Below are 27,500 nucleotides of genomic sequence, written 5' to 3' on the forward strand. Positions count from 1 at the left end.
CGTGGCGCAAAAAAGGTTGGGGACCGCTGCCTTAAATGAACTTATATGAACATGACAAAAATAATTTTCACTGGTCTGGTTTGCTTACTGCTCTTTCAACTCTTCAGTGGTTATTGTCACATAATGACTGTTGCTTATGATTAGCTAACAGGGTGTGGCTCATTTTTACCCACTGTCACACCTTAACCAGTAACCCCTACTCTAGTCCATTTTGTAAATTTCAGTCATTCTAAGTGTGAGTGGAGGATTATCACAGGACTTGTTAATCACAAGTCAGCAGCCAATGACACACTCCTGCGCCCATCTGTTCATACTGTCTTCTTGTTTGCACAGGCCGGTATTACATCAAAAGGGATTTTAGTAAAAATTGCCGTTTTGGGAGTAATGGCGATCCTGACATGTGCTGTTACAGGTTAACCTTGCATGCCTCTCCCCACTGTAGTAGATCCAGAAGAAACAATTTAATAGACAAATCCATTTTATTATATACATAAAAATGAATTGGTTTACAAAAAATAAAAATAAGACAGCAATACTTTTCTTAAGTTTTTAAAAAGAAGATCATGGATTAAAAATATATATATACATGAGCATGTTTATTTACAGCACAATGGACAGTGTGTTCGCCACCATCTGAATGGCCCTGAGGGGGTCTACAATGTCTTTGAGCTTATCTCGTCTGAGAACCCAATCTGGTGCAAACCTGAAAGAAAACAAAAAACTTTTAGTTATCTCTGGAAACATACAAGCACACTTTCAGCGTATTATGTAACTCAGGAATATCCATACTTTGGTGCAGCGCGGGATTTACGAGGCGTCACTGGAACGAAGAAGCTCCCGTTGATTGACGCGCTCATCTTCTGCTTGATGATTGTTCTTTCTGTGTCCATCTTGTGTTTGCGAGCAGTGAGGCGGTAAATACTGTGGATCCTATCCAAGACCTTGGGTAGCTTTTTGACCTCCTAAAGAAAATACAGTAAGCAAAATAGTTAGCATTTTCTCTTGTGTAAAAATATCGTTGATATTGGTATTTATGCACTCGTGTTATCTGTTTGTGACAGTGTCTACGGACCTCAGTGCGTTGCTTGTCCTGCAGCAGGAGCGCAAGAAGGAAACAGGCCTTAGTGAAGATGCTTCCACCCTTTTCTGCCACTTTATCCCCTGCCTTCTCCCGGTATCTCTGCAGCAGGTCCAGCAGCGTCTCCACAGAGTTTTCCACTGAATACACCGCCTCAATGGTCTTGTGGTACTGAGGAGGGAGGGGAGACGATGTTAGTCCTGCACACTTAAACAACACTGACGCATCCACTGTTGCATGTTCTATTTTGGCTGAAAAAGACAGAAACACTCAAAACTGAACACCACCCCCGTGCACTTTGTTCTTCATATTTAATGCTTCACACAAAAAAGTGAACATAATACATGTTTTATCTGCTACATATCCACATAAATGGTCACTTTGCAGTTAAATTAGCTTTACAGAAAGCAGTTTCTTATAGATTGTAGATGACATGTAAGGCCTTAAGCAAAGCTGTTAAAGCCACAATCATGAGACAGCTTCCATGCTGGTAATCTCATTTCATTAAACACTGCACAGAACAATGGCAGGTGTAATTTCTCAAAACTAAGCAGGGATTAGTTTGTCCTATTGTTTGATGTTTTAGAACGGTACAAATTAACCGTTTTTGTCAAATGAGTCTGGTGGCTTTTGTGGGGGAACATATTTGGATACAAAAGCTTTACATTCCCATACAAATGTTTTGCTGCTGCCCTCATCCACAGCAGTGTAAGCTTCTCAAAAGCACGGGTGTGCTGACGGTCATTTACCATCGACAGTATGCAGATTACAGGTTTATTCAACCCCCACGTGTCTAAACAATCCGTTTCCAGCCAGAAGATTCAAAACAAATAAGTAAGATGTCTGAGTCTACCACGCCAACATGTTCCCGTCACAGTCAGGCAGATTATGTTGCAAGAAGAACAAAGTTCACAGCGAGAAGAGAGAAATCGATAACAGCAAACAGTCTGACGGAGGGTCAGATCTATATACAGGAAATGGGAAATGCTTTTAGAGAAAACAGGAAAGCTTGATAACACTTTAGTTCTGATATTTTCAGACAACCAGAGTTAAGTGATAGAGCTCTTTAAATGCATCTTCTCTGTGTTCTTGCAAGTTATTGTTTAAAGTAATGCAACCAAAAATACTGCTGAATTTAAGAAATACTGGATAGTGATGCAGCACCAACTTTTGATGACACAAAATGTCTAGCCATGAGAATACTGTATAAAAGTACTCTGCATTTACTATATCTGTACATAAATAAGTATTTGTTACCACCTTATATTACAGTCACACTAAGGAAAACAATGGCTGGCCCAAAACCATTGTGTAAGTGTGTGATAGGTTGGTTGCTGTAACTAGGGATGTCACCAGAACCAATATGTGTTGTATCATTTCCTACCAAAATTCTGAAAATGTGAGTAAGGACTGATATCCCAAAAAGCAGTATGCAAGCAAGCTATGTTACTGTACTGTACTGAAATTGTATGGCCTAAGTGAACTACAAGAATAGCTCCCAGATCAGTTTGAATAGATCAGCGTGAATGCTTTTCAATTAACATTACAAACATCCAAACCATTATCCTGCTTTTATTATGCCAAAATGTAAATTACCAACAAAGCTGTGAAATCAGCTTTGTTCCACTGGCTAAAATGTTTGCAATGGCTAACATTAAATGCTTATTCTAGTGTAATATAACATTAGTAGGCTTTATAATGTTAACATTTTAAATAAATGATCTGCCAGTGTTTTAAAAATGACTTTAATGAGGCAGTTTATGGTTGAGTATGCGAGATGTCACTTCAGATCATTTCTGTTTTGGTATCGAATTGGGCTGTGAGAATTGTTCAGTTCTACTGCTGTTTGTACCGACTACTAATGTCCAGTATCGTGACACACCTAGGTGGAAATACTTGCTAACTTTTGCCAAATGTGAGGAAATTCAATGCAACCAATGGGAAACTATCATTTTTTCTAGTCACAAGGAAGTTGCTGTCCTACCCTTAGTCTTAGGTGAAATCTGACATTGACATTGTTAAATATGCTGGAACTGAGGAGTGGAGGAGGTGGAGATAGCAAAATATAAGCTAAAACATATCTCCTCCATTTCATGTGTCTTCAGACAGTTAAAACAGCTTAATCTAATGTTGGGCCTGTAGGAAAACAAAAACAAAAACAAAGAATAAACAACTGTCTACCTTCAGCTTTAATGTCACACTAAACTAATTAACCGGTTTACCTTTTATGTTTATAACCTGAGAGTACCGGATTACTACATGAGGGAGCATTAAATACAAAGTGCTCTTCTGTGTCTGCAGTACCTTGGAAAGGTTGAGAAGTATCTGAATGGAGAAGGTGATGACGTCCATGCAGGGGACGCTCCTGTTACAGCAGCGGATTAGTGTGAAGATGACGTTAGTGGCTCCGCTCTCCACCAGCCGCTCGCAGCACTCTGGGGACAGCCTGGTGGCGGTTTCTGCACACGAATGCAACATGCAAACACAGAGGCACGCACAAAGAGATTTCAGTCAGGACAAATCATAAGATGCACTCTTACATGAATAAGAAGTATGCATTTTGGCCAGTTAGGCACATATACATTTACACATTTTAAACTATAATATATTTAATAGATTTGGGAGTGATTGCAGAAATAGTCCCTAAAATATTACTCACCATAATTAAAGACCAGAAGTGGGTTTTGATTCTACACATCACACATTAGAAAGACAAGAAACACAAAGAAATGCTCCAGAAATGCTGAAGCGTTTTAAAGAGGCACAGTTTCTCAGAAGAATATCTAGTAGATACGTCTATGGTATCAATTTAAATACTCATTCTCGAGTTGTCCATTCACTCATTTATAATGGTCCTCAATGTTAAATTGCACTGAATATCTCATCTAAAGATTATTAGAATGAGGAGAAATATCAGCATGCAAGAAGCACAAGTACAAATCAGTACTGAATATCTGCCATCTTTGGGCCCTCAGGCAACACTGCTTTAAAACCAGGCATGGCTGTGTCATGAAATCATTGCCTGGGCCCAGGAACACTTCCACAAATCACTGTTACTTCACAGTGAAAAGTAACTATATTACTGGGACCATCTAAATGTTTGGTAGGAACTACATGCATCGTCTGCCTCTCATAATGATATGTGAAATACAGCTGTATTAATTTGTCACGGCTCACGTGTGCTCATTCACTCAGTTGAAAATAATGTCTGATCGTAAGCTGAGTAAACTATAACTTGCATGGCGTTTGTTCAGTGCTGTGGTGGGGCGAGCCAAAGATATTGTCATTAAGCTGTTTAGTGTTACATAAGTTGCCACATCTAAAGCTGTGGGATGACTTGCAGGGAAAATGCTGTTTAAAACTATTTTTCCATTTTTGTACTCAGCATGAGGGGAAACGAGTAGACAACAAAAAGCCTTACCAAGATTTTTCAAGGCCTCCAGAATGTACGAGAAGTGTTTATAACGAAGAAGGTAGTCCAGTGCAGATGAAGTTTTGTTGCACAGTTTGTCTTCCTCTCGGACACTGGCAGTGACCACACGTAAGCGGTGCCTCAGCTTTACAATCTTGGGATTGTCATTCAATCTGCGGGAGCAGTGTCCTCTCCACAGAGCCTAGAAGGAGAAAGTGGTTAAAATTAAAATAAATTTAAAACAAACAAAACGAAAACTCATTAGTTTTAAACTGTTGGAAAACTAAATAAGTTAACAATTTTCAGGGCAAAATGTGTATAAAATTATTTGATTTCCATCAATTCATAGCAAACATTTTGCTAGTGTAAACTGTTATTAGAAGTATTAAATATTAACAGCAAAATTAAAGAAATGATCCCAGCAAGGCTGTTAGTGCCTTGCTTTGTAGGTTGTAACAACATTTTGCTGACTACATTGTCCACAAATATCAAAATGATGAGGATAAAGTAAAGACTGGATAACAAGTTGTTGCTTTTAATTTTGGTAACACTTTAAAACACAGCCTGCAACTAAGGGAGTGATTCTTCCATCATTAAATTAAATTTCAATTTATTTTTCTTTTAATAACAATGTCATTATATTTACCTACAAAAACTAAGGGGTTGGGGGAAAATCAATTTTATTTTTAAAAGATCTGTCATACTCATAAACATGATGAATATTAAGAAAAGATGTGTAAAAAAAAAAAAAAGATAATAATAATAATAATGATGATGATGATATACAAAGGCATAATTAATCTACTCCATACTATGACCTGTACATAGAACAGTACTGTTTATTTATGATGTAAAATTGGGAAATTGCTTGTCCATAAAATTTCCGTGAAATTGGGCAGTACTTAAAAGTATAAATTGTGTCTTTTTTCCTATAAAATACCTTAAGTTATAAAATTATTAACGTTACTTATGCATTACATAAATTCTCCTCTGTAATTTGCTATATTATTATGGTCGAGGGGTTTGTGTGTCCCAAGAATCCCAGGGGCTATGCACTCGAAAGGCCTTTGCCCCTGGTAGGATCTCCCATGGTAAATTGGTCCGGGGTGAGGAACCAAACAAAGAGCTGTTCAGAAGACCGTTATGTGTACAAAATCAAGGGAACAGTTCGCCCTGCCTGGGATAGGGTTAGTGGAGCTCTGCGCCCTGGAGCCAGGCCTGGGGAGGGTACCTGAAGGAGAGCCCCTGGTGGCCTGGAGGCCTGACCGGACGCAACCTGGAGAAGGCAAATGAGCATTTCCTCCTGTAGGACCACCATCCACAGGAGGGGTTGGGTGCTATAGGGGTAGGGTGCCAGTCAAGGGAGACCCTGGTGGACCGATGCTAGGCTACTGAGGCTGGTGAAATGTCAACTTTCTGGTGGAGGAGGAGCCTGAGCTAGTGTGTGAGGTTGAAAGGTACCAAAGAGATATAACCAGGCTCACCTCACACAGCTTGACCTCTGGAACCAGCCTCCTGGACAGGGGCTGGACTCTGTCTCAGTTAGAAGTTGCTTTTGGTGACAAGCGGTATCTTGGCATGTCCTTGGCTGGCTGCCTGTATATTGGAGTTTTTTCCCGGTAGACAAGAGGGTTTGATTCCTTCGGGTCAGGAAACAGATCCTAACTGTTGTCTGCACTTATGTGCGCAGTCCCTCAGTGGGGTGCTTGAGGATGCTCCATATGGAGACTCTCTTGTCCTACTGGAAGACTTCAACATTCATGTGAGCAACAACATGACGGTGTGTACTGGGAACGCCTAGCAGAAGCACTCTGGCAGACCTTGGACAGCACTGGACAGGATTGTGGACATTGTGTCCAAATGGACCACGTTCAACACCTTCATTGCAGAGGCTGCTGCACTGAGCTGCGGCTGTTAGGTGGTTGATGTCGTGGTGGAAACCCCTGAACCACATTGTGTTCACCGGAGGTAAAGGGAGCCATCAGCCCATGAGGCCTGACTGGGCGCAACCTGGTGAAGGTAAGGTTTCCGTTCCACCGAAGCCTGTGGGACGTCGGAAGCAGCTGGTGTGTACCCTGAGGGAACATTGAAGACCTCTGTAACCCCACCGACACATCTTCTGTAGAGGAAACAAAGCCTGGGGATGAGGTGGATGATTCATCCAATCACCGTGGGTGAGGCCAGGTGTCTTGGTTTAAAATCCTCTACAATGTCGTGTGGAGATTAGGAGCGGTACCTCTGGAACATAGTGGTTGTTCCCATCATTAAGAAGGGAGACTAGAGGGTGTTCTCTAACGATAGGCGAACCACACTCCTCAGCATCCTAAGGAAAGTCGATGCCAGTCGATTAAGTATATTTGACGCTGCATGGGAATTTGCCCAACCAGTCTACATGTGTTTTGTAAACTTGGGGAAGACGTTCGACCGCATCTCTTGGAGTACTCTGTGGAAGATGCTTTGGGAGTATGGGGTGTGTTGCCTATTAATATGAGCCATTCGGCCCTTATACAACCGTTGCGAGAGCTTGGTCCACATTACCGGCAATTAGTCAGATTTATTTTCAGTGGTTTGTGCATCAGATAAGAATGCCTCCTGGATAAGATGTTCTAGGTCTGTCCCACCAGGACGAGGCCCCGTGGCAGACGCAGAAGATATTGTAGAGTTTATATCTCTTGCCTGGCCTGAGAACATCTCGGTGTTTCTCAGATTAGCTGGAAGAGGTGGTTGGGGAGAGGGGAGTTCTGTGCTTCCCTTTCTTTGCTTAGCAATGGGTTGTCATATAAAGTGTTACCTATATTTCCTTTTTAAAATTAGGCCATGTTCACAACAGTCAGATGTTAAAAACTGTCCTCCTCCTGAAATTGTTTCCCAGTTGTAATATCATGGACTGATGATTGTAGAAAGAAAAGATTTAGCAGATCTTTAATGGGCTGTTCTAACTGAGGTGACTGAAGGTTGAATGAACTTTGGACACCTAAATATAGACTGAATTGGAAATCTGCGACTCTCCCCTTTAGAATTACAGGCAACATCTTTACCACACTCAGCACTGACTACTGTACCTGGGCCTTGAGAATACCCTGCTGAACCCTCTTCTGCCGCCTGAGGAGGAGGAATTTCTGGACAGCCTGCTGGATGACAGTCGCAGCCTTGTGGCGACGAGCTAGCCAGTGCCTGACTGCTCTCTGAGCTGTAGCCACCTTCTGCTTGTACTCCAGATAGCGTCTTCTCTGTTGCCTCGCTCTCACCAGCCGCTTTAACAAAACAAAAAAAAAAAAAAATCAAGATGTCATTTGTAAAAACTGTTGTACTCTTCAATAGATGTAGCAGTGTGGATGTTTTGTGACTACCTGTATGGTGATAACAGAATGGATCTGTCTTTTAGCAGACTCCAAAGCCCAGTGAGCTCTGAGTGCTCGTTGGATCTTTATGGCACTGAGATGGTGAAATATGGCCGACGTAAAACGTAGCCTCCTCTCTACACGAGCGGCCTTTACAACCTGAAAAACATTGGCTTACATTTAACCAGCAACTTTTTTTTCCTCCATAATCAACACATTGAGACTGCTTACTACAAATCACATTTCAACACTGTGAGACTCCAAACAAGCTGCAGTTCCTCTTAGTTACGGTACTCTGATGTTTATCTTTGTACTGCAAATGAACTTTACCTGCTGTCTTGCAATCCAGGCTTGCCAGTGTTTCTGAAGTGTGATGGCAGCTTGCCTCAATTGGATGTATTTGCTTCTCTCCTGCCTGCCGAGCTGCACTGCTCGAATCCTCTGCTGGAGCTTCACAGCTGCAGCTTTCTTTCTTTGGAAGACACGCCGTTCCACCAAACATCTCCAGCATGACTGGATTACAACAGCAGCATGATTTTGTAAGCTAACATCCCTCCTGACGCGCCAGCCTCTCAATGTTGCCTGGAGAACTATGGCGGATTGTTTCAACTTCAAAAACTTTGCTCTTTCTTGCCTCTGAAGAACACGAGCCCGATAACGTCTCTGGATGATGATGGCAGATAGACGCATGGCCTGGAATTTGACTTCTTCTCTGTGTTTTCTGAAGGCAGACTGGATCACAGTAGCAGCTTGATGCCAACGAGCAACTTCCTGTCTGACCTGCTGCCCTCTGTACGCTGCCTGAAGAACAACAGAAGCTCTGCGCAGTTTCTGATATGTTTGCAACTGTTTCTTTGCTGCTACAGACGCTCGATATCTTCTCTGAAGAGTCAGGACAGAGGATTTCAGAGTGAGATACTCCCTGTGTTCGCAGTGAGCTCTGTAAGCTCTCTGGATAAAACTGGCAGCTTGATGCTTTTGTTTGAGATATTGTCTGGATTTCCTTCCACGATATGCAGCCTGTAGAATGATGGCAGCTTTTCTAACCTCTTGATAATGTTTAAAAACAATGTTTCTGGTTCTTTGAGCTCTGAACCTCTGCTGTAAGACACAGGTTGCCCAGCGTTGTCTCCTGAACTCTGATTGAAGTTTATATCTCCTGAAGTTTGCTTGAATGACAGTAGCTGCTCTGTGCATCTTGGCAATGTCAGACCTGACACGATGACCTCTGAAAGATGCTTGTAGGACCACAGCAGAATGTCTCATTCTTAGGAAGTTTTCTCTTTCTTGCCTCTGAAGAACACGAGCCCGATAACGTCTCTGGATGATGATGGCAGATAGACACATGGCCTGGAATTTGACTTCTTCTCTGTGTTTTCTGAAGGCAGACTGGATCACAGTAGCAGCTTGATGCCAACGAGCAACTTCCTGTCTGACCTGCTGCCCTCTGTACGCTGCCTGAAGAACAACAGCAGCTCTGCGCAGTTTCTGATATGTTTGCAACTGTTTCTTTGCTGCTACAGATGCTCGATATCTTCTCTGAACAGTCAGGACAGAGGATTTCAGAGTGAGATACTCCCTGTGTTCGCAGTGGGCTCTATAAGCTCTCTGGATAACACTGGCAGCTTGATGCTTTTGTTTGATCATCTGTCTGGATTTCCTTCCACGATATGCAGCCTGTAGAATGATGGCAGCCTTTCTAACCTCTTGATAATGTTTAAAAACAAGGTTTCTGGTTCTTTGAGCGCTGAACCTCTGCTGTAAGACACAGGTTGCCCAGCGTTGTCTCCTGAACTCTGATTGAAGTTTATATCTCCTGAAGTTTGCTTGAATGACAGTAGCTGCTCTGTGCATCTTGGCAATGTCAGACCTGACACGATGACCTCTGAAAGATGCTTGTAGGACCACAGCAGAATGTCTCATTCTTAGGTAGTTTTCTCTTTCTTCCCTCTGAAGAACACGAGCCCGATAACGTCTCTGGATGATGATGGCAGATAGACGCATGGCCTGGAATTTGACTTCTTCTCTGTGTTTTCTGAAGGCAGACTGGATCACAGTAGCAGCTTGATGCCAACGAGCAACTTCCTGTCTGACCTGCTGCCCTCTGTACGCTGCCTGAAGAACAACAGAAGCTCTGCGCAGTTTCTGATATGTTTGCAACTGTTTCTTTGCTGCTACAGACGCTCGATATCTTCTCTGAACAGTCAGGACAGAGGATTTCAGAGTGAGATACTCACTATGTTCGCAGTGAGCTCTGTAAGCTCTCTGGATAACACTGGCAGCTTGATGCTTTTGTTTGATCATCTGTCTGGATTTCCTTCCACGATATGCAGCCTGTAGAATGATGGCAGCCTTTCTAACCTCTTGATAATGTTTAAAAACAAGGTTTCTGGTTCTTTGAGCTCTGAACTTCTGCTGTAAGACACAGGTTGCCCAGCGTTGTCTCCTGAACTCTGATTGAAGTTTATATCTCCTGAAGTTTGCTTGAATGACAGTAGCTGCTCTGTGCATCTTGGCAATGTCAGACCTGACACGATGACCTCTGAAAGATGCTTGTAGGACCACAGCAGAATGTCTCATTCTTAGGAAGTTTTCTCTTTCTTGCCTCTGAAGAACACGAGCCCGATAACGTCTCTGGATGATGATGGCAGATAGACGCATGGCCTGGAATTTTACTTCTTCTCTGTGTTTTCTGAAGGCAGACTGGATCACAGTAGCAGCTTGATGCCAATGAGCAACTTCCTGTCTGACCTGCTGCCCTCTGTACGCTGCCTGAAGAACAACAGAAGCTCTGCGCAGTTTCTGATATGTTTGCAACGGTTTCTTTGCTGCTACAGACGCTCGATATCTTCTCTGAAGAGTCAGGACAGAGGATTTCAGAGTGAGATACTCACTATGTTCGCAGTGAGCTCTATAAGCTCTCTGGATAAAACTGGCAGCTTGATGCTTTTGTTTGATCATCTGTCTTAATTTCATTCCACGATATGCAGCCTGTAGAATGATGGCAGCTTTTCTAACCTCTTGATAATGTTTAAAAACAATGTTTCTGGTTCTTTGAGCTCTGAACCTCTGCTGTAAGACACAGGTTGCCCAGTGTTGTCTCCTGAACTCTGATTGAAGTTTATATCTCCTGAAGTTTGCTTGAATGACAGTAGCTGCTCTGTGCATCTTGGCAATGTCAGACCTGACACGATGACCTCTGAAAGATGCTTGTAGGACCACAGCAGAATGTCTCATTCTTAGGAAGTTTTCTCTTTCTTCCCTCTGAAGAACACGAGCCCGATAACGTCTCTGGATGATGATGGCAGATAGACACATGGCCTGGAATTTGACTTCTTCTCTGTGTTTTCTGAAGGCAGACTGGATCACAGTAGCAGCTTGATGCCAACGAGCAACTTCCTGTCTGACCTGCTGCCCTCTGTACGCTGCCTGAAGAACAACAGAAGCTCTGCGCAGTTTCTGATATGTTTGCAACTGTTTCTTTGCTGCTACAGACGCTCGATATCTTCTCTGAACAGTTAGGACAGAGGATTTCAGAGTGAGATACTCTCTGTGTTCGCAGTGAGCTCTGTAAGCTCTCTGGATAACACTGGCAGCTTGATGCTTTTGTTTGATCATCTGTCTTAATTTCATTCCACGGAAGGCAGCTTGTAAGACAACAGCTGCATTTTTCTTAACACTCAGGGCATGCACCTCTGCTCTCATCTTTTTGTTAGCTCTGTAACGTGTTTGCAATACAGTGGCTGCCCAGCAGAGCCTCTTGTAGTTGTTTTTCTGCTGGTACATTCTATACTGAGACTGAATTGTTACAGCTGCCATGTGCTCAATACACAGCCGCTTTCGAACTACATATCCTCTGTAAGCTGCTTGTAGACAAACTACTGCCCTTCTCTTTGAGAGATAGTCCAGCCGTGCTTTTCTTGTCAGGGTTACTGCTCTGTACCTCTGCTGACAGGCCAAAACTGCCACTCTGACAGCCAGGAAGTTTTTTCTATCCCGGATGGCCAGAAACTTTCTCTGAATGACTGAAGCAGCTTGGTGCATGTTTGCAATCTTCCTCCTGGCCTTGTGGCCACGGTATGCTGCTTGGATTACTATGACTGCATGTTTCATTGTTCTGTAACTCTGCATCTGTTGATCCATGAGCCGTTTGGCCCTGTACCTTTCCTGAATAATGATGGAGGCACACTTAAGGGCAAGGTAAGCCACACGCATTCTGTGCATCCTGAAGTGAGCTTGGATTGCTCTGGATGCTTTATGTTGCCTCTTCAAGTCCTGCCTTTCTCTAAATCCCCGAAACACAGCTTGTATCTTAACAGTCGCCTGCTTAAGTTTTCTGAATTCATTTAGCTGCGCCCTGCACAGCAAAAGAGCTCTGTATTGGCTCTGGATGACAATCGCTGCACTGTGAAGGAGAAGATAACGTTTCCTACATAAAAACATCCTGGCTAAAGCCTGAATGACAGTCGCTGCCTGGTGCTTTTTCTTCAACTCTGCCCTAACTCTCATCCCTCTGAATGCAGCTTGGACAGTAATAGATGCCGCTTTCTTTTCTAGGTATCCTCTCTTCATCTTCCTTCCAGCCAAATAAGCTCTGTAATGGCTCTGTAGAACCACAGCTGCTGCCCTCTTGGCTCTGTACTCTGCTTGCACTTTGTGCCGACGATAACAAGCCTGTATAAAAGATGCACACTGATGCCACTTTTCTATCCTCTTCCTGTCCGCTCTGCCTCTCCAGTTAGCTTGCACAGTGAGCACAGCGGCCCTCAGAGAGTTATATTCATTCTTTGTCTTGCGACTCAAAAGTGTTGCTCTGTACTTTTGCTGTATTAGAACTGCAGCTCTTTTCAAGATCAGGTAGCGCCTACGGGCAGCGTGCTTCCTAAAAGCTGCCTGGATCACAGCTGCTGCCCTGTCCTGTTTTTTCAGAGAATCTCGAGCCACTTTCCCACGATACGCTGCCTGTATGGTAACAGCCGCGCATTTCATCCTGACAAACTTTTTCCTCTCCGCGTCTCTTGTCATGGAAGCTCTGCACCAGCGCTGGATTACAACTGCAGCACACCTCATTTCCGCCACTTCTTTTCTGACAGCGTGCCCTCTGAAGGCACTCTGGATGACAACAGCTGAGTGGTGCTGCAGTTTTAATGTGAGAAAACGGCGCCTCTGTGCAAGGCCTCTGTACTGGGCCTGAATGAGGAAAGCACTTCCCTTGATCTTTCTGTACTGATTGAGACACTTTTGCATCCTGTACCAGGACTGGATTCTCACAGCAGCGGCAGTTCTTTGGGACATTTTTCTTCCGTACCATTTCTTAAAAGCAGCTTGTATCACTCTGACCGCACAGTTTTCCTTTTGTATTTTCTGAGCTTTCCATCTTCTATAGCCTCTTTGTATTTTTACCACAGCGCTCCTAAGTAAGAGATAATGTGCTCTGTCTCTTTTTGAAATGGCCCATGCTCGTGAGTACTTCTGAATGACTGTCGACGCCCAGTAGATTTTCCCATAAGCGGAGGCCGCCCTCCTCATTCGCCATTGTGCTTGGACAACAATGGTATGATATCTGAGGCACTGGTAAGCCCTCATGGTTGAAAACATCCTCCACTGAGCCTGCAAGGACAAGATAAGACCCATTTAATTCAAAGAACAAAAACATGTGGTAGCTTCATTATGCTGGATTTATCCTTGATATGACAAAACAGTAAAATTATCCAAAAAAAAGAAGTGTAATCACAGTGTTGACTAGACAGCACATTAATAGATGATCATGAACATCAAAATGTCCTTGAACAAAGTCATTCACAACTAGAAACAAAGTCAGATTAACCATCACTTGAGAAGCTGAATCTAGTTAGATTCAAAAAGCCAAAGCCATATGTGACTTTGTCAAACACCACTTCTAACCCTCAGATATATAACGCACATACACACCTGGATGACGGTTGCTGCTTCATGCTGCATAGCCCGAAGTTGAGCCTGTTTTCTAAGTCGCAGCTTTTTGCGGGCTGCATAACCTCTCCATGAGGTCTGGATGACGACAGCAGCCTGGTTCTGCCTCTTAGCTCTGCGCCTCTGAAGAAAATTCCTCACAAATACTTGGATTTTCATGGCAGCCATGTTTCTTTCCTGCATGGAAACAAGAAGCAACATTAAACACATTATAACCTTCTCTACAGAGGTTACTTTTTTGGTAGCATTTTGTAAGCGTGTCAGTCTGCAAACATGATGGGTTAACAATCCTTTAACGTGTGACTTACATCCACCAACGTCTTCAAGGTTCATTTATTGACAAGTACACCTCAAACACCCATAGTTACCCATGACCAATATTAGGCCAGTATCAGACATAAAGGGCTAAAGGGTCTCATTAACACTTGACTTAACTGCGAGTTTAATTTAACTGATGAATAAATAAAAACCACAAACCTTGTAGAGTTCTAAATCTTTCTTGAGCTTGTATTTCCTCCAGGCTCCCTGTATGACCCGCGCAGCTCTGGTTTCGTCCCGCAGGTCCAACAGGCGAGCGCACAGGAAGGACAAGTACGACATCACCACCTGCAAGTCAGTTTACGTGGATGAAGACAGTGCTGCATTCTCTCTCACATTTTGGTACATTAAATATCTTTACAATTGAGGCGTTAAAAGCCTTATTTTACCAAATCCTGACATTTTAAAGACAAATGATTGCAAGAGAGTTTGTCCTCATGGGGGAGGAAATTCAGTCAGGTTACATGGATGAGGCAGCCACAAAGTCAGCCTACTCCTGTAAAGTGAGCTTAATTCATTTAAAAGCCAACATCTGTCACAGCGCTACTGAATCAGAAAGCTACATTTGTATTATTGTTTTTTCACATGATCATTTATACATCTGTAGCACAAGACTGCAGGCAGGGAATTAGCGGGGGAATAAGCTTAGTGCAGTGTTGGGAATGTGTTCCTCTTTGTTACTTAAGTACATATAAAACATACTGAATGTGGATTAATAATCAGTTGTTATGAATCTCACCAAAAACAATGTTCTGCGTTCCTGCAAGCTATGACACACCTCCCACCTGGTCTCACCTTCTCATTGGGGATAGTGTTGGACATGTCGGCCGGGTTGATCATGGCGGGCACACCGCCCAGAAAAGACACCGCACTGTTGACCAGTTTGAAGTTGCTTTTCTCGTTCTTCAGTAGCTCTTTAAACTCCAGCGATGGAGAATCAGGTCCTGTTGGCGAATAAATAGATGCTGTCAGTAACAACTCTCTTTTGTATTGTGTATGTATTTTGATGTTATGACATCACGAAGCTGAGGTAACCGTGACTTAAAAAAAAATTTAAAAATTAAGATGTAATGTAATAAACATGCTGTGTTATTTATTTGTTACTTTTTTTTTTTTTTTTTTTTTTTTAAATAATTCAGAGTTCCTTTCATATTCACTGTTTTCATGTTCTGACAGACTACAAATGTCTGTTTGAGGTACAAACATCCAAGTGAACTTTTTTTTTCCTCTTTAAATGCCCCCCGGCACAGATGGTTGCAGAACACAGCTGACATACCGTTTGGGCCTGTGGGCAGGGAGTCAAAGGAGCTGTCGGAGTCGCTGGCTGAGCAGCTGAGCTCCAGTCGGCCTCTTGGTGAGCACTCGATAGTCTGAGTGGTGCGGTGACTGACAGACGCTTCTGGCAGGAGACCCGGGTGGTAGTGGTGAATAAGGTAGCACAGGACGCGGCCATCCGAGAACGTCACGGTGAAGTTCTCCACCTGCACACAAAGGCAGAGAGAGACTTTATTTATTGTTTCCAACTAGAGTTTTCTGAAAACTTCTCACTGATGCAGTACACAAAGGCTAAAAACGTAAACTTAACTGTTTTGCTGTGTTAATGTTTTACCAGAATTTCAAATATCATACATCAATCGATGTTAAAAATATACACACATATATCTGTCTGTCTGTGTATCTATCTATCTATCTATCTATCTATCTATCTATATACAGTGGGGCAAAAAAGTATTTAGTCAGCCACCGATTGTGCAAGTTCCCCCACTTAAAATGATGACAGAGGTCAGTAATTTGCACCAGAGGTACACTTCAACTGTGAGAGACAGAATGTGAAAAAAAAAAAATCCATGAATTCACATGGTAGGATTTGTAAAGAATTTATTCGTAAATCAGGGTGGAAAATAAGTATTTGGTCAATAACAAAAATACAACTCAATACTTTGTAACATAACCTTTGTTGGCAATAACAGAGGTCAAACGTTTACTATAGGTCTTTACCAGGTTTGCACACACAGTAGTGGTATTTTGGCCCATTCCTCCATGCAGATCTTCTCAAGAGCAGTGATGTTTTGGGGCTGTCGCCGAGCAACACAAACTTTCAACTCCCGCCACAGATTTTCTATGGGGTTGAGGTCTGGAGACTGGCTAGGCCACTCCAGGACTTTCAAATGCTTCTTACGGAGCCACTCCTTTGTTGCCCGGGCGGTGTGTTTTGGATCATTGTCATGTTGGAAGACTCAGCCTCGTTTCATCTTCAAAGTTCTCACTGATGGAAGGAGGTTTTGGCTCAAAATCTCACGATACTTGGCCCCATTCATTCTGTCCTTAACACGGATCAGTCGTCCTGTCCCCTTGGCAGAAAAACAGCCCCATAGCATGATGTTTCCACCCCCATGCTTCACAGTAGGTATGGTGTTCTTGGGATGCAACTCAGTATTCTTCTTCCTCCAAACACGACGAGTTGAGTTTATACCAAAAAGTTCTACTTTGGTTTCATCTGACCACATGACATTCTCCCAATCCTCTGCTGTATCATCCATGTGCTCTCTGGCAAACTTCAGACGGGCCTGGACATGCACTGGCTTCAGCAGCGGAACACGTCTGGCACTGCGGGATTTGATTCCCTGCCGTTGTAGTGTGTTACTGATGGTGACCTTTGTTACTTTGGTCCCAGCTCTCTGCAGGTCATTCACCAGGTCCCCCCGTGTGGTTCTGGGATCTTTGCTCACCGTTCTCATGATCATTTTGACCCCACGGGATGAGATCTTGCGTGGAGCCCCAGATCGAGGGAGATTATCAGTGGTCTTGTATGTCTTCCATTTTCTGATGATTGCTCCCACAGTTGATTTTTTCACACCAAGCTGCTTGCCTATTGTAGATTCACTCTTCCCAGTCTGGTGCAGGTCTACAATTCTTTTCCTGGTGTCCTTCGAAAGCTCTTTGGTCTTGGCCATGGCGGAGTTTGGAGTCTGACTGGTTGAGGCTGTGGACAGGTGTCTTTTATACAGATGATGAGGTCAAACAGGTGCCATTCATACAGGTAACGAGTGGGGGACAGAAAAGCTTCTTACAGAAGACGTTACAGGTCTGTGAGAGCCAGGGATTTTCCTTGTTTGAGGTGACCAAATACTTATTTTCCACCCTGATTTACGAATAAATTCTTTACAAATCCTACCATGTGAATTCATGGATTTTTTTTTCACATTCTGTCTCTCACAGTTGAAGTGTACCTCTGGTGCAAATTACTGACCTCTGTCATCATTTTAAGTGGGGGAACTTGCACAATCGGTGGCTGACTAAATACTTTTTTGCCCCACTGTGTGTGTGTATATACACACACAGTATATATATATATATATATATATATATATATATATATATATATATATATATATATATATATATATATATATATATATATATATATATATATATATATATATATATATATATATATATATATATATATATATGTAGAGAGAGAGAGATAGAGAGAGAGAGAAAGAGATTTATCAAATATGATAATTCCAAAGGTCAGCAAAAACCAACAAACCTGTCATTTTGCATCACACAAATATCATTTATATTTACAGTGTTGCTTCGTTTTGTTCTTCTAAAAGCCCTGAGATGCCTAAAGTAGATAATTAATTAATTAATTAATTAATTTTCTTTATAAAAAAAAATGCAAACAAGAAGCCGCAAAGGTTATAAAAAGATGAAGATGATAAGCAATGAGGAAAAGTGTGTAGATATAATCTAAAAGCGACACAAAACAATGACCAAAATCTACTGTATTACAGCTTTGTAAGATCAAGGTAACGTTTTATTTAGTGTGCATCAACCTCAAGTTAAAAAAAATTTAGTTAGTGGGCAAAGTGTAAAAGCAACCAGTAAAAGAGATAAAACTTAAACAAGCCTCAATTAAATCAGTTTAATTCTGAATGTAAAACTATTTTCTTTGGTTTCTTAGCTAAAATTAAACTGTTTAGTCTCACCTGCAAGTTGTAAAAGTCACAAACGGAACGGACCCAGTCCATAAGCAGGGTAACTTTGGTGCTGCCATGTTCATACGGGACTCTGGTTTTTGCAGGCGTCTGCCGAAGACCCCGATCGGCCTTCAGAGATGCTAGCCTCCGTTTAGTCCTCAGGGTTTTCTTCAGAAAGCCGATCTCCTCCTTGAGCTGATCCTCATTCAGAATCACCTCCACCTGAACATATGATGCAGTAACACCATATCAATCAACTCTCTTCACTTATTGGGATGGGGGTTCTCAAATGGGGGAAACAAAGGTATACACACATGAAATGCAAAGATGATTTTCCACAGCAGGCTCAGCGTCTTTTCTCTGTGTCCATCCACAATGTCTCTTGAATCAATGGTTGAGCCTGAAAATAAAAACAAAACATTTAAATACCATCAAAGCAAAGTTCTGAGTTTTCCAGATTTTCTATTTTCTTTTCATGTAAGCTCAATAAAGTTTAGTAAGAAAAAAAGTCAGCAGACTACAAGGTGATATAGAACTTGTTTACACTCAAGGCAAAACTATAGCAGTGAGAGATTTCCAAAGAAAGTGTCTGAATATAAAACACAACGAATATGTTCATATCTTAAACAGTATATACAAATTTGATTTTCAGAAATTGATTAATTACCACGTTCGTCCTTCAGGTCGATCCCTTTGCTTTTGAGAACTTGTAGAGCGACATCGACGTTGTGGACCTTCTGCAGGCGGCTGATGGCCGGGAGGCGGAGCTTCACAGATAAACTCCAGTCCTGGACAAGGAGCTCCATCACTCGCCTAAAGCAAAAAGATGATCTTTAGCTTCCATCATCATCATCGCTTCAACTGATTTGTCATGCAATGAAATATTTATGTCACACATTTAAAGCCCACAGCAGCAGCAGCTGAACATAAACGAGTATCTAATGAGAACCTGATCCACACATACAGGGCTAGTCAAGGTCAAATCCAGCTTTTGCTAATTCAAATCTGGCTCATGTCAATTTGAATTCTTTAAATACATTTAATTAAATGCTGTAATAACCCTAACTACATGTTGGTCAAGTACAGGACAACATTAGGGGCAACATACCCACTTAAAATACAGGAAATTTTAAAAAATACACATGTAATTAAAAAACAGAAAAATATGTAACATTAAATTGCATCATATCCTGTAGCGAACCTGAGACAAATAAAATGAAGTCAAAGATTTGCTCTGAATTTTCTTTTTGATTTAAGGAGCAAATACAAAAAAAAAAAAAAATCATTTGACAGACTCACAGACTTGAAACTGAACCACTGTCAAGGCTGTCAAAGAGCCAATCCTTCAGTGAGAAATCAAGGAAGGAAATCCCCTGTCTGAGAGCCCTTAGCTCCCAATTCCCTCGAGGAGAGGGGATACTGCTGCCTATCTGAGCCTGACCTCTGAGAGAAGCACACACGCATCTGGGATCCGAGCATCGCATTAAAATTCATGCCGACACACTCACACTAGACGAACGCCACATTTTAAGTCAACTGCCAAATTCTTCACAGCGAAGTCGAACTCGTCCAGGGGCGTCTGAACGTGGGAGACGGGTAACCCGAGGTAGCTGAGGTGCCGCGGGAGGATCCCCTCTCCGCTCAGGAAGTCCCTTGAGAAGGCCAGCAGCAGGTCTTTACTTGCCTGTTAAATAAAAATGTAAAAATTGAGCAGTACATAGCACGACAGAGGTTAACACAAGCCAAAAAGATCAGAAGAGGGAAAACTGTTTTTCATGCTTTTATTTCAGTCACTCTTTGCCTCCCTCAGTAAAACCTCCTTGGATCATCTCCAGCTTGTGCAAAACGCTGCTGCGAGGCTCGTTACCACATCCTTCAAGACCTCTAACGTCACACCTCCGCAGATCTCACTGTGCTGGCTCCCCATTAAATTTTGAATTCAATTCAAACCTCTAGTTTTTATCTTCAGGCCTCTTCATGGTGAAGCATATCTGTACAGAGATTAACTTTTCACCAGGACTCTTGGGTCGCCTGATCAGAGCTTATTATCCATCCCTAAATCTAGAAGAAAAACTAAACTAAAACTAACTGAGCCTTTGCAATCGTGACCCTTACTCTTGAAATCTCTCTCCTTGATTCTTTGATCCATGAGCTCACTATACTCAAAAAGCAGTTCAAGACTCATCTTTATAAACTATTTAAGCTTTTTTTTATCATCATTCCAAAAGCACAATGACATTATATGCTCTCCCATTCAATACCAAGAAAAGAGTCTATCTTAAGCTTTTATTCAATGTACAAAAATTGTAATTTTCCACAAATGTTTGTTGGTGACACATTGTGTCTCTGGCGTACCTTGAACTCAGCATCAACACAGAACAGACAGGGGTTGTGTTCAATGAGCCGGGACTCTTTGGCTTTGTCCAGGAAACACACGAGCAGCAGCAGCTTCTTCAAAGTGAAGCGGGACAGCGCCTCCTCGTGGCCTAACCGAGAAAAGGTAAACAGGCGTTCATACAGTGACAATAAAGACAATTTCCAGTTTACAAAGGAAACCGTGTTTTCTTATTTTGATCACAAGATATCCTTGTTTTAAAAAGTAGTCTTTACACTCCCAAGTTGTTTGAGTTATTTAATTGCAAGTGAGATTAAAAAGGAACTCCAAACATCTACAAAATCAGGAAAGTATTTCCTTCATCCTTTGCTCTGTCATCTGTCTTGGGCTCTTCAGCATTATGTTCCAAGATTAATTTTAGGAATAAAACAACATTAGAGGTTTTGGGACATTAATCCAATGAATCCAAAGTGATCTTTAAGCCTCATGAGAGCTAATCACATTCAAAAAGTAATCGGTTACTCAATCAAAGTGAAGAGGGGAAAAGAAAAAGTGAAACATCCTGTTTTTCACCTGAGTGTTAATCAATTATGTTTGTGTTTGGAACATTTGAATAATCATGATCATCCAAATAATCATCACATCAACTGAAGCAACTGCAGCTGCACATTTCAAGCAGTTATAGATCTGGCAGCATAACATTGAGCATCATGCACACTGACTAAGCACTGTATCTATATTTATTATTTAGTTATATTTATTTGGTTGTGCTGCCCATTTCCTCATCTATTTTACTTTTTTTTTTCTCGGTCTAATAATATAAAGCACATCTATTCCAGTGCAAAATGTCATTGTTGTTGTGTTGTTAGAAGGAAATTAAAAGTTTGAGTCAGTGAAGGAATAACAAGAAGTCAGTTAATTAAGGTTGTACTCATGCCCAAGTTGTTAATTTTCTATAATAAAGTGTTTCTGTCTGGTGGTGATAAAGGCAAACCGAGACTTGTGCTACAGCTCAAGTGGGAAATTCAAAAGCAAACCTGGGCTGATAAACACACAAACAATGCCCCCTTTTTAATTACTTTGAATTCAATTGAACTAAAAGTCTCGGCTCTCCTGGTATTTCTATTAGCTCTGACGCTGACCCAACATCCTCTCAAATTACCATCTTTGTAAAGGTGGGGCACTCGGGGGTGTCTGAACTCTGCAGCAATGTCCGGGTTCCACAGCAGTCGCTGGAGGATGAACACAGCCAGGCCCAAGGTGTCGCTGTTGCTTTCCAGTGAGATCAGCTCTCCGTAGATCGTCTGAAGATGAGCAATATTCAGGGTACAAAAATAAATAAATAATAACATTGTTGGAAATGGACACCAGAAGAAAACACATGTGTCAGAATACCTCAAGTCCGATCCGTAACCACAGAGGGTTGTACGAGAGGAGCCAGTTGAGGACTTTTTTACGTTCACCTGAAAGATGGCACGAACAGGCCTTAGTGACAGGAATCTCAGAGCATTGAGCTTTCATTAAGCAGGACTCTTACCTATGTCCTTCCAAAGGTGGCGGTCCTTCCTGACAAGCAGCCGCCGGGCCTCCACCTCCAGTTCGAGCCTCTGAATGGCCTTGACCATGGCGTCAGATGTGAACAGCTGGCAGGCGGAGCGACGGAGGCGATTTAGCTTGCGTCTGGCTGTGTAAGTGCTGAAGGACATCTCCTCTTTGGTGGGAGCTTTGGGCACACTATACTTGTCGTCACCGCCCATAGCAAGGGACACAGCATTTACTACACGAGACACACAAGAGGAGGGTACAGATTTAAGAGGTTAGAGATATTTAAGGTGTTACCAGGATCTTCTCATGTTTGAGCCTGCTGCCTGTTACCTTTGGCGACCTCGGTGTTGACCTTAAAGTCATCTGGGGTGAGAACGTAGTTGATCCACCACGTGAAACCCCTCTCTTGCTTCTCTATCCACCTCTCGTCGTAAAACATGTTCTTGGCAGCAAACGGCATCGGGTGTCTGGGTAGAGCTGAAAGAAAACAATACAAAAACAAAAAAAACAAACAAATTAAAGATAAAAGCAAATCACAAAGCTCATTTCAGTGTTTATCATTCTTCCAATGTTCACAAACCTGTTTGTGCAGGCTTAATAAAGCTCAGCTTCGACTGTGCCACAGCGATTACTTTTGCTGTCTTCATAGAGGGAGCACCAGATGCCTTTCGAGATGGAGCACCTGTGAACAACAGAAGAAACTGTTATTGACGCCATTATCCTCATCATCATCAGCTGCTCCCTTTATGAGTCGTAACAGGGTATCATCCTTCATTCACACACATATGTTCTATCACACTTCCACTGACTTTCACTCTTCTTCCTTCCCTCAACTAATCGCAGCAGATCGCTGAGCCTGGTTCTGTCAGAACTTTCTTCCTGTTAAAGGGGAGTTTTTCCTTCCCACTGTCACCAAATCCTTGCTCATAGTGAGTCATGTGATGGGTAAAGATAGTTGAAGAGACTCCTATCTGACCATACCTTTCAGCCACCCTGAACTTCCTACATGTCTTCATACATGTCTTGCACCACCCTCACATACTTCACTGTGACTCCTGACTCCCTCATAAATTACCACAGTTCCACTCTTGACACACAATCACATGAAGTATTTGGTTCTTTGCTGCAGTTAAACATATGTTATGTTATATGTGTTATATTAAGCCCTTTTCCAGCTCCATACTTTTATCTTTGGACTCACACAGATCAAAATAATCTGTGTTTGTCTTATGGCTGTGATGGAGTAGTCAATTTTCTTTAAGGAGGTTCCTAATTGAATGAAGTGACTCAAAGCATCTCTGATAACCATAATAAGAAAACGCTACATGATTGACTGGCAACCTGTCAGGGTGTAGCCTGGCATTCACCCTGTGACAGCAGGACTACGTCCATCCCCTGCAACCCTGAACTGGATAAGTGATTAAGCAAACAGATGGATGATATCACTTCATGTCACTTTATAGGCTAAACACTCTTTTCCAATCTTTTTAATTAACTCACCAATGGTACATTTCCTATCAAAGTCAAGGAAAAGAGTTTTTAGCTCATATGAATGACTTGTATGCAAGCTAACTTATTACTTAAAACTTTGGCCCCGAGTTGTACGAATATCCATTTTTGTAACAGTGCAGAAAGGATTATAAGCATTATTTAACCCCAATTTAACAACATATTCCTGTATACCTTGTGAGACGGCTTTGGAGTGTGGTAGCTTAGCCTGGGCGGGAACTGCAGACTTCATAGTCCTTAGAGATGATGCGGTCACTGAGCGAACTGAGCCTACGGGGAGGGATAGAAATTGCATCAGACTTCAATAAATCCACAATATAAAGACATTTAACCATCAGCAGTTTATGCACCTTCAAACTGCAAATATTACAAACATGGCCTGAAAATAACGCCCCATGCTCTGAGTCCAGCACCAAAGTTTAAAATAACGATATCTTTTCAGTTCTTATTTTATTTTACAGCCCTGTGACAGACTGAGAGGAACTCCAGCTTCCCATGATGGATGGCTAAATTTTATTTTTTCTGTCTGTCATTAAGCCCTTTGTTTAGGGAATGAAATCTCTTTAAAATCAACTGAACTGTCACTGGTTTTGTAGCCAGTTTGCAAAACTGATGTGACAGACAAATATCAGCCAGTGACATCCACTAATAATCAGTCAGCAAGGACAACATCGGCTGATACCAACATCAACCGATACTGGCATGAGCCATATATCACTATCACCAGCAACCCTTTTATTGAAAGTGAAATAAATAAATACAAAAAGAAAACAAATGTGTTGAGCATAAGTAGCTTAAACAATTCAAAAGGTGCTGATTTAAAGTTTGTGGAGATATCGTCTAGATTTTTTTTAATCCTCCTCTCTCTGAACATAATAGAGCTGTTAGTATAAAGCATATCTAAAACAGCAGACACACAAGCTACAGCCTCCAGCTCAACAAAGACATGAACAACCTTCTTGAAGGAGGCTCACCTGATGTTCTCTGCCTTTGTGATGCACCTCTCCGCTCCTGGACTGATCGGGGGGGCTCGGTTTTCCCAGGCACTACCTTGCTCCTTTTTACCTGCTCAGTTTTCCTGTCATCTTCAATCTTCCCATCAGCTTTCAGAAATTCCTCACTCTTCCTCTTCTTGCTCTTCGCTACTACGTTAACGGGAAACAAGTCTTCCTGAACACGAGGAGGTGTAAAAACTGCTAGGGGCTGCTCGTACACTTTAGATTTTGACAAGAGGTCATGATGATGAGGAAAAGATGAGCCCACAGGTGTTGGAGAGGCGACGGTAAAAGCAACAGGAGCAAGGACTGAATGAGGTGGGGACGTTACTGAGAAAGAAAAGCGAGAAGGAGCCAGAGGTGGAGGGGAGGAGACAGGGAAGGTGATGGGTGCAGGTGAGGCAGCGAGCCTCGGGCTGGTGCTGGAGGAGATAAACTCTGGGACCTGAGGTTTGTCATCACACGGGCTGATTCCTTTGTCCGAGTCTATGACAGGAAGGCTAGGACTTTCTGGACCTGACTCACACGGACAGCTGCCATCAGACAGCTCCAGCGTTTTCTGCAGGAGCCTTCGTCGTGACTTCTTTATTTTCCTTCCACTTGAACCATTTGCCTCCACCGGTGCCTTACCCTTTGTCACTGTGGCAGAGGTGAAAGAACCTTTTTTTGTCCCTTCAGGAAGTTTATCAGCCTCTGAAACACCCAGCTCTCTCGCTTTCTCTGCCTTTTTGCTGACAAAGAAAGTAAGTCTGGGCTCACTGGACTCTGACAGCTCAGGGCTACCAGATGACGCTTTGAGGACATCTGTGTCAGGTCGACAGCCGTGTTTTTCACTGTTAGATTCGAGCGAATCTGAAAAGTTACAGCTCGAATTATTATCTGGAGGGCTGGTGTTAACATCGATCAGATCAGAGTCGATGAGAAACAGGGCCTCTTTCAAAGACGGGAGGGGGCTTCTAGGTAACTCACTGTCAGCAGCAGCAGCTGCAGACTTTGCAGTAGCAGGGAGTGGGTTTTCTGACTCAATCCAAGGCATGAGCTTCTTAAACCTCTCTGGCGTCCCAATTGGCGACAGCGTCCTGTTGAGGATTTTGGTAAGATCTTTGTTTTCAGGTTTTCCTGCAAGGACATCTGGGCTCGCGGACATGCTACCAGAGTCTACCACCTGTGCAGCCGGGACAAGCAAAACCAGCGGAGAGTTCCTATTAAGTTGTTGGACGTTCTCCTTTTCTGGCAAGACCAGAGATTGTTGCTCCTGGCTCAGATTTAAGGCTTTCTGCTTGTCTGATTTCAGGCAGCGATCCCCAACGGGGCTGTGCTTGGTTAGGGACCTCTCTATGGCACCTTTGCCCTCGTTAAGTGAAGTGAGCGGGCTGCGTGGCTTGTCCCGTTTGTACTGTGGATTTCGAGACACTTGGAAGGTTTTATTGGCAGCCATCTTCAGAGGGGGGTGCTCGACCTTCCTTCTGAGTGTTGTCATTTTTTCACCCTCTCTCTTGCTTTTGATTGTGTCCCATAAGGTCTTCTGAAAACACACACACACATTTTCAATGATGTGTAAAGTTGCAGCCTACAAAACAAATCATACAAGCTAGGCCTCCAGTTAAGGATATAACTGCCTCATAATAATCAGACTAAAGAGTCATACCAGTTATTACTGAAAGCACACATCACAACTGCACTGAACTCACCAAATATCACCAGAAGCCTTACTTTTGTATCTTACTGTTGGTACAAAAAAGGCAAGGCATTTTCTCATTTGATGAGATCAAATGTGATATTCTTTACCTAAAATAGCTTAAAGTCATTCATTCACATACAGCCTAACTTAACCTCAAATGAGCTAGGCCAGTGGATGCAATGTATGTTAAAAACACTGTTACAATAGGCAACATTAAAAAAAATTAAAAAAAAAAAAAAAAGCTGAAACCAGACACAACACAATGATGAACATCCTGATATAAATACATCTCGGTTTTCACTGAGTCTGTCATTACGTGCACATTACAATTTACAGATCAATGACCATATTTCATATCCAACAACTTGCCTTGATCTAAAAATGCTTTTGTTTTACTTTTCACGTGGTTTCACTTCTGTTTAGTGACTGACATGACCTCAGATGATTAACAGTGCATTTTGGAATAAATAATGTCGTCACTGCTGCTTTCTTACTTGGCAGCTGCTCATCAAAACATACTGCAAAGTGAAGGCGGAAAAAAAAAACTTCAGCTATCTGAGAGTAACATTAGCTGTAAGAGCCTCCGTGTAAAGCTGTGGATGCTTACCTTTTTCCTTTTTGGTGCCTCTGCTCTCCCCAGCAGGACAGCCTGGTGTTTGAGGACACCGCTGGCATTTAAGACGATTAGCTCTCTGATCCCACCTTCTTCGGTTGGCGTCCAGGTCACCACCAGAGTGAACGAGCCCCCAGGCTGAAAACAAGAACAGACTCTTATAAACAGAAATCTTTAAGAGTGTATTTAATTATATGAAAATAACCGTGGAGTTTGGAATCTGGTGTGTGAATGGGTACTCGTGCATTTTCTGTATAAGCTAAAACATACCTGGATTTTGAACGTGCTGCAGTCCACTGAAAAGCCTTTACTTGAGGGGATCTTCTCAACAGAAACCTCCGCTGCAGCATACTCTGTAGGGTTCTCGATCCTCAGAACAGCTGACTTGGAGGTACCCAGCTTAACCGATCCAAAGGTTACGAAAGGAGCCTTTGAAAACTGGATCAAACTCAGGACGGGAACATCGTTCTCTTTGTCTGTGTACTCTCTCCTTGTTGGACTGAAGTCCAAAAATCCTCTCTGTCCCGAATGTACGCCTTGTGCCATTTGTAATTAATAAAGTCAATCTTGTAGCTTAAAAAATGAATTTAAAAAAACAGCTTAGTTAACATTAATTACATGTTAACTGTTTCCAAATGGCCGTTTAGACCCAACACTTGTTAGCTAGCAAACGTTCACTCTCGCTTACTTCGACAACACACTGACAGACAATCTAGTTTGAAATTCGGACGTCTTGTT

The 27,500-nt window shown here is 42.4% G+C and overlaps 1 protein-coding gene across 1 annotated transcript; it reads right to left on the reverse strand.

Annotated features, from left to right (window-relative positions):
* Positions 1–507: 507 nt before the first annotated feature.
* On the reverse strand, positions 508–27,450 carry aspm (assembly factor for spindle microtubules). Its single transcript, XM_087830379.1, has 26 exons — positions 27,033–27,450; positions 26,757–26,900; positions 24,448–25,993; positions 23,648–23,743; positions 22,545–22,646; positions 22,295–22,441; positions 21,957–22,196; positions 21,815–21,882; positions 21,582–21,723; positions 20,440–20,570; positions 19,593–19,768; positions 18,752–18,897; positions 18,399–18,484; positions 18,094–18,306; positions 15,375–15,579; positions 14,894–15,042; positions 14,258–14,386; positions 13,763–13,957; positions 8,162–13,441; positions 7,841–7,990; positions 7,553–7,744; positions 4,500–4,692; positions 3,383–3,537; positions 1,073–1,249; positions 790–962; positions 508–703 (listed from the first exon to the last, which is right to left on the reverse strand). Exons 1-26 carry the CDS (start codon positions 27,306–27,308, stop codon positions 601–603), a joined length of 10,614 nt encoding a protein of 3,537 aa, XP_087686505.1. The 5' UTR covers positions 27,309–27,450; the 3' UTR covers positions 508–600.
* Positions 27,451–27,500: the final 50 nt, after the last annotated feature.

The sequence above is a fragment of the Neolamprologus brichardi genome, chromosome 17 (genome assembly GCF_056152115.1).
Source record: "Neolamprologus brichardi isolate AB-2024 chromosome 17, ASM5615211v1, whole genome shotgun sequence".
NCBI classification, from domain to species: Eukaryota; Metazoa; Chordata; class Actinopteri; order Cichliformes; family Cichlidae; genus Neolamprologus; species Neolamprologus brichardi.

What these genes read in the sequence shown, in the direction of transcription:
- aspm (XM_087830379.1), bottom strand. Translation starts at nt 27,308, where the DNA reads ATGGCACAAGGCGTACATTCGGGACAGAGAGGATTTTTGGACTTCAGT. An exon ending in GGTTACGGATCGGACTTGAG is followed by an intron (nt 21,724 to 21,814) that starts GTATTCTGACAC and finishes GCTCATCTTCAG; the next exon opens with ACGATCTACGGAGAGCTGAT. An exon ending in AAATCATCTTTGCATTTCAT is followed by an intron (nt 18,307 to 18,398) that starts GTGTGTATACCT and finishes TCATATGTTCAG; the next exon opens with GTGGAGGTGATTCTGAATGA.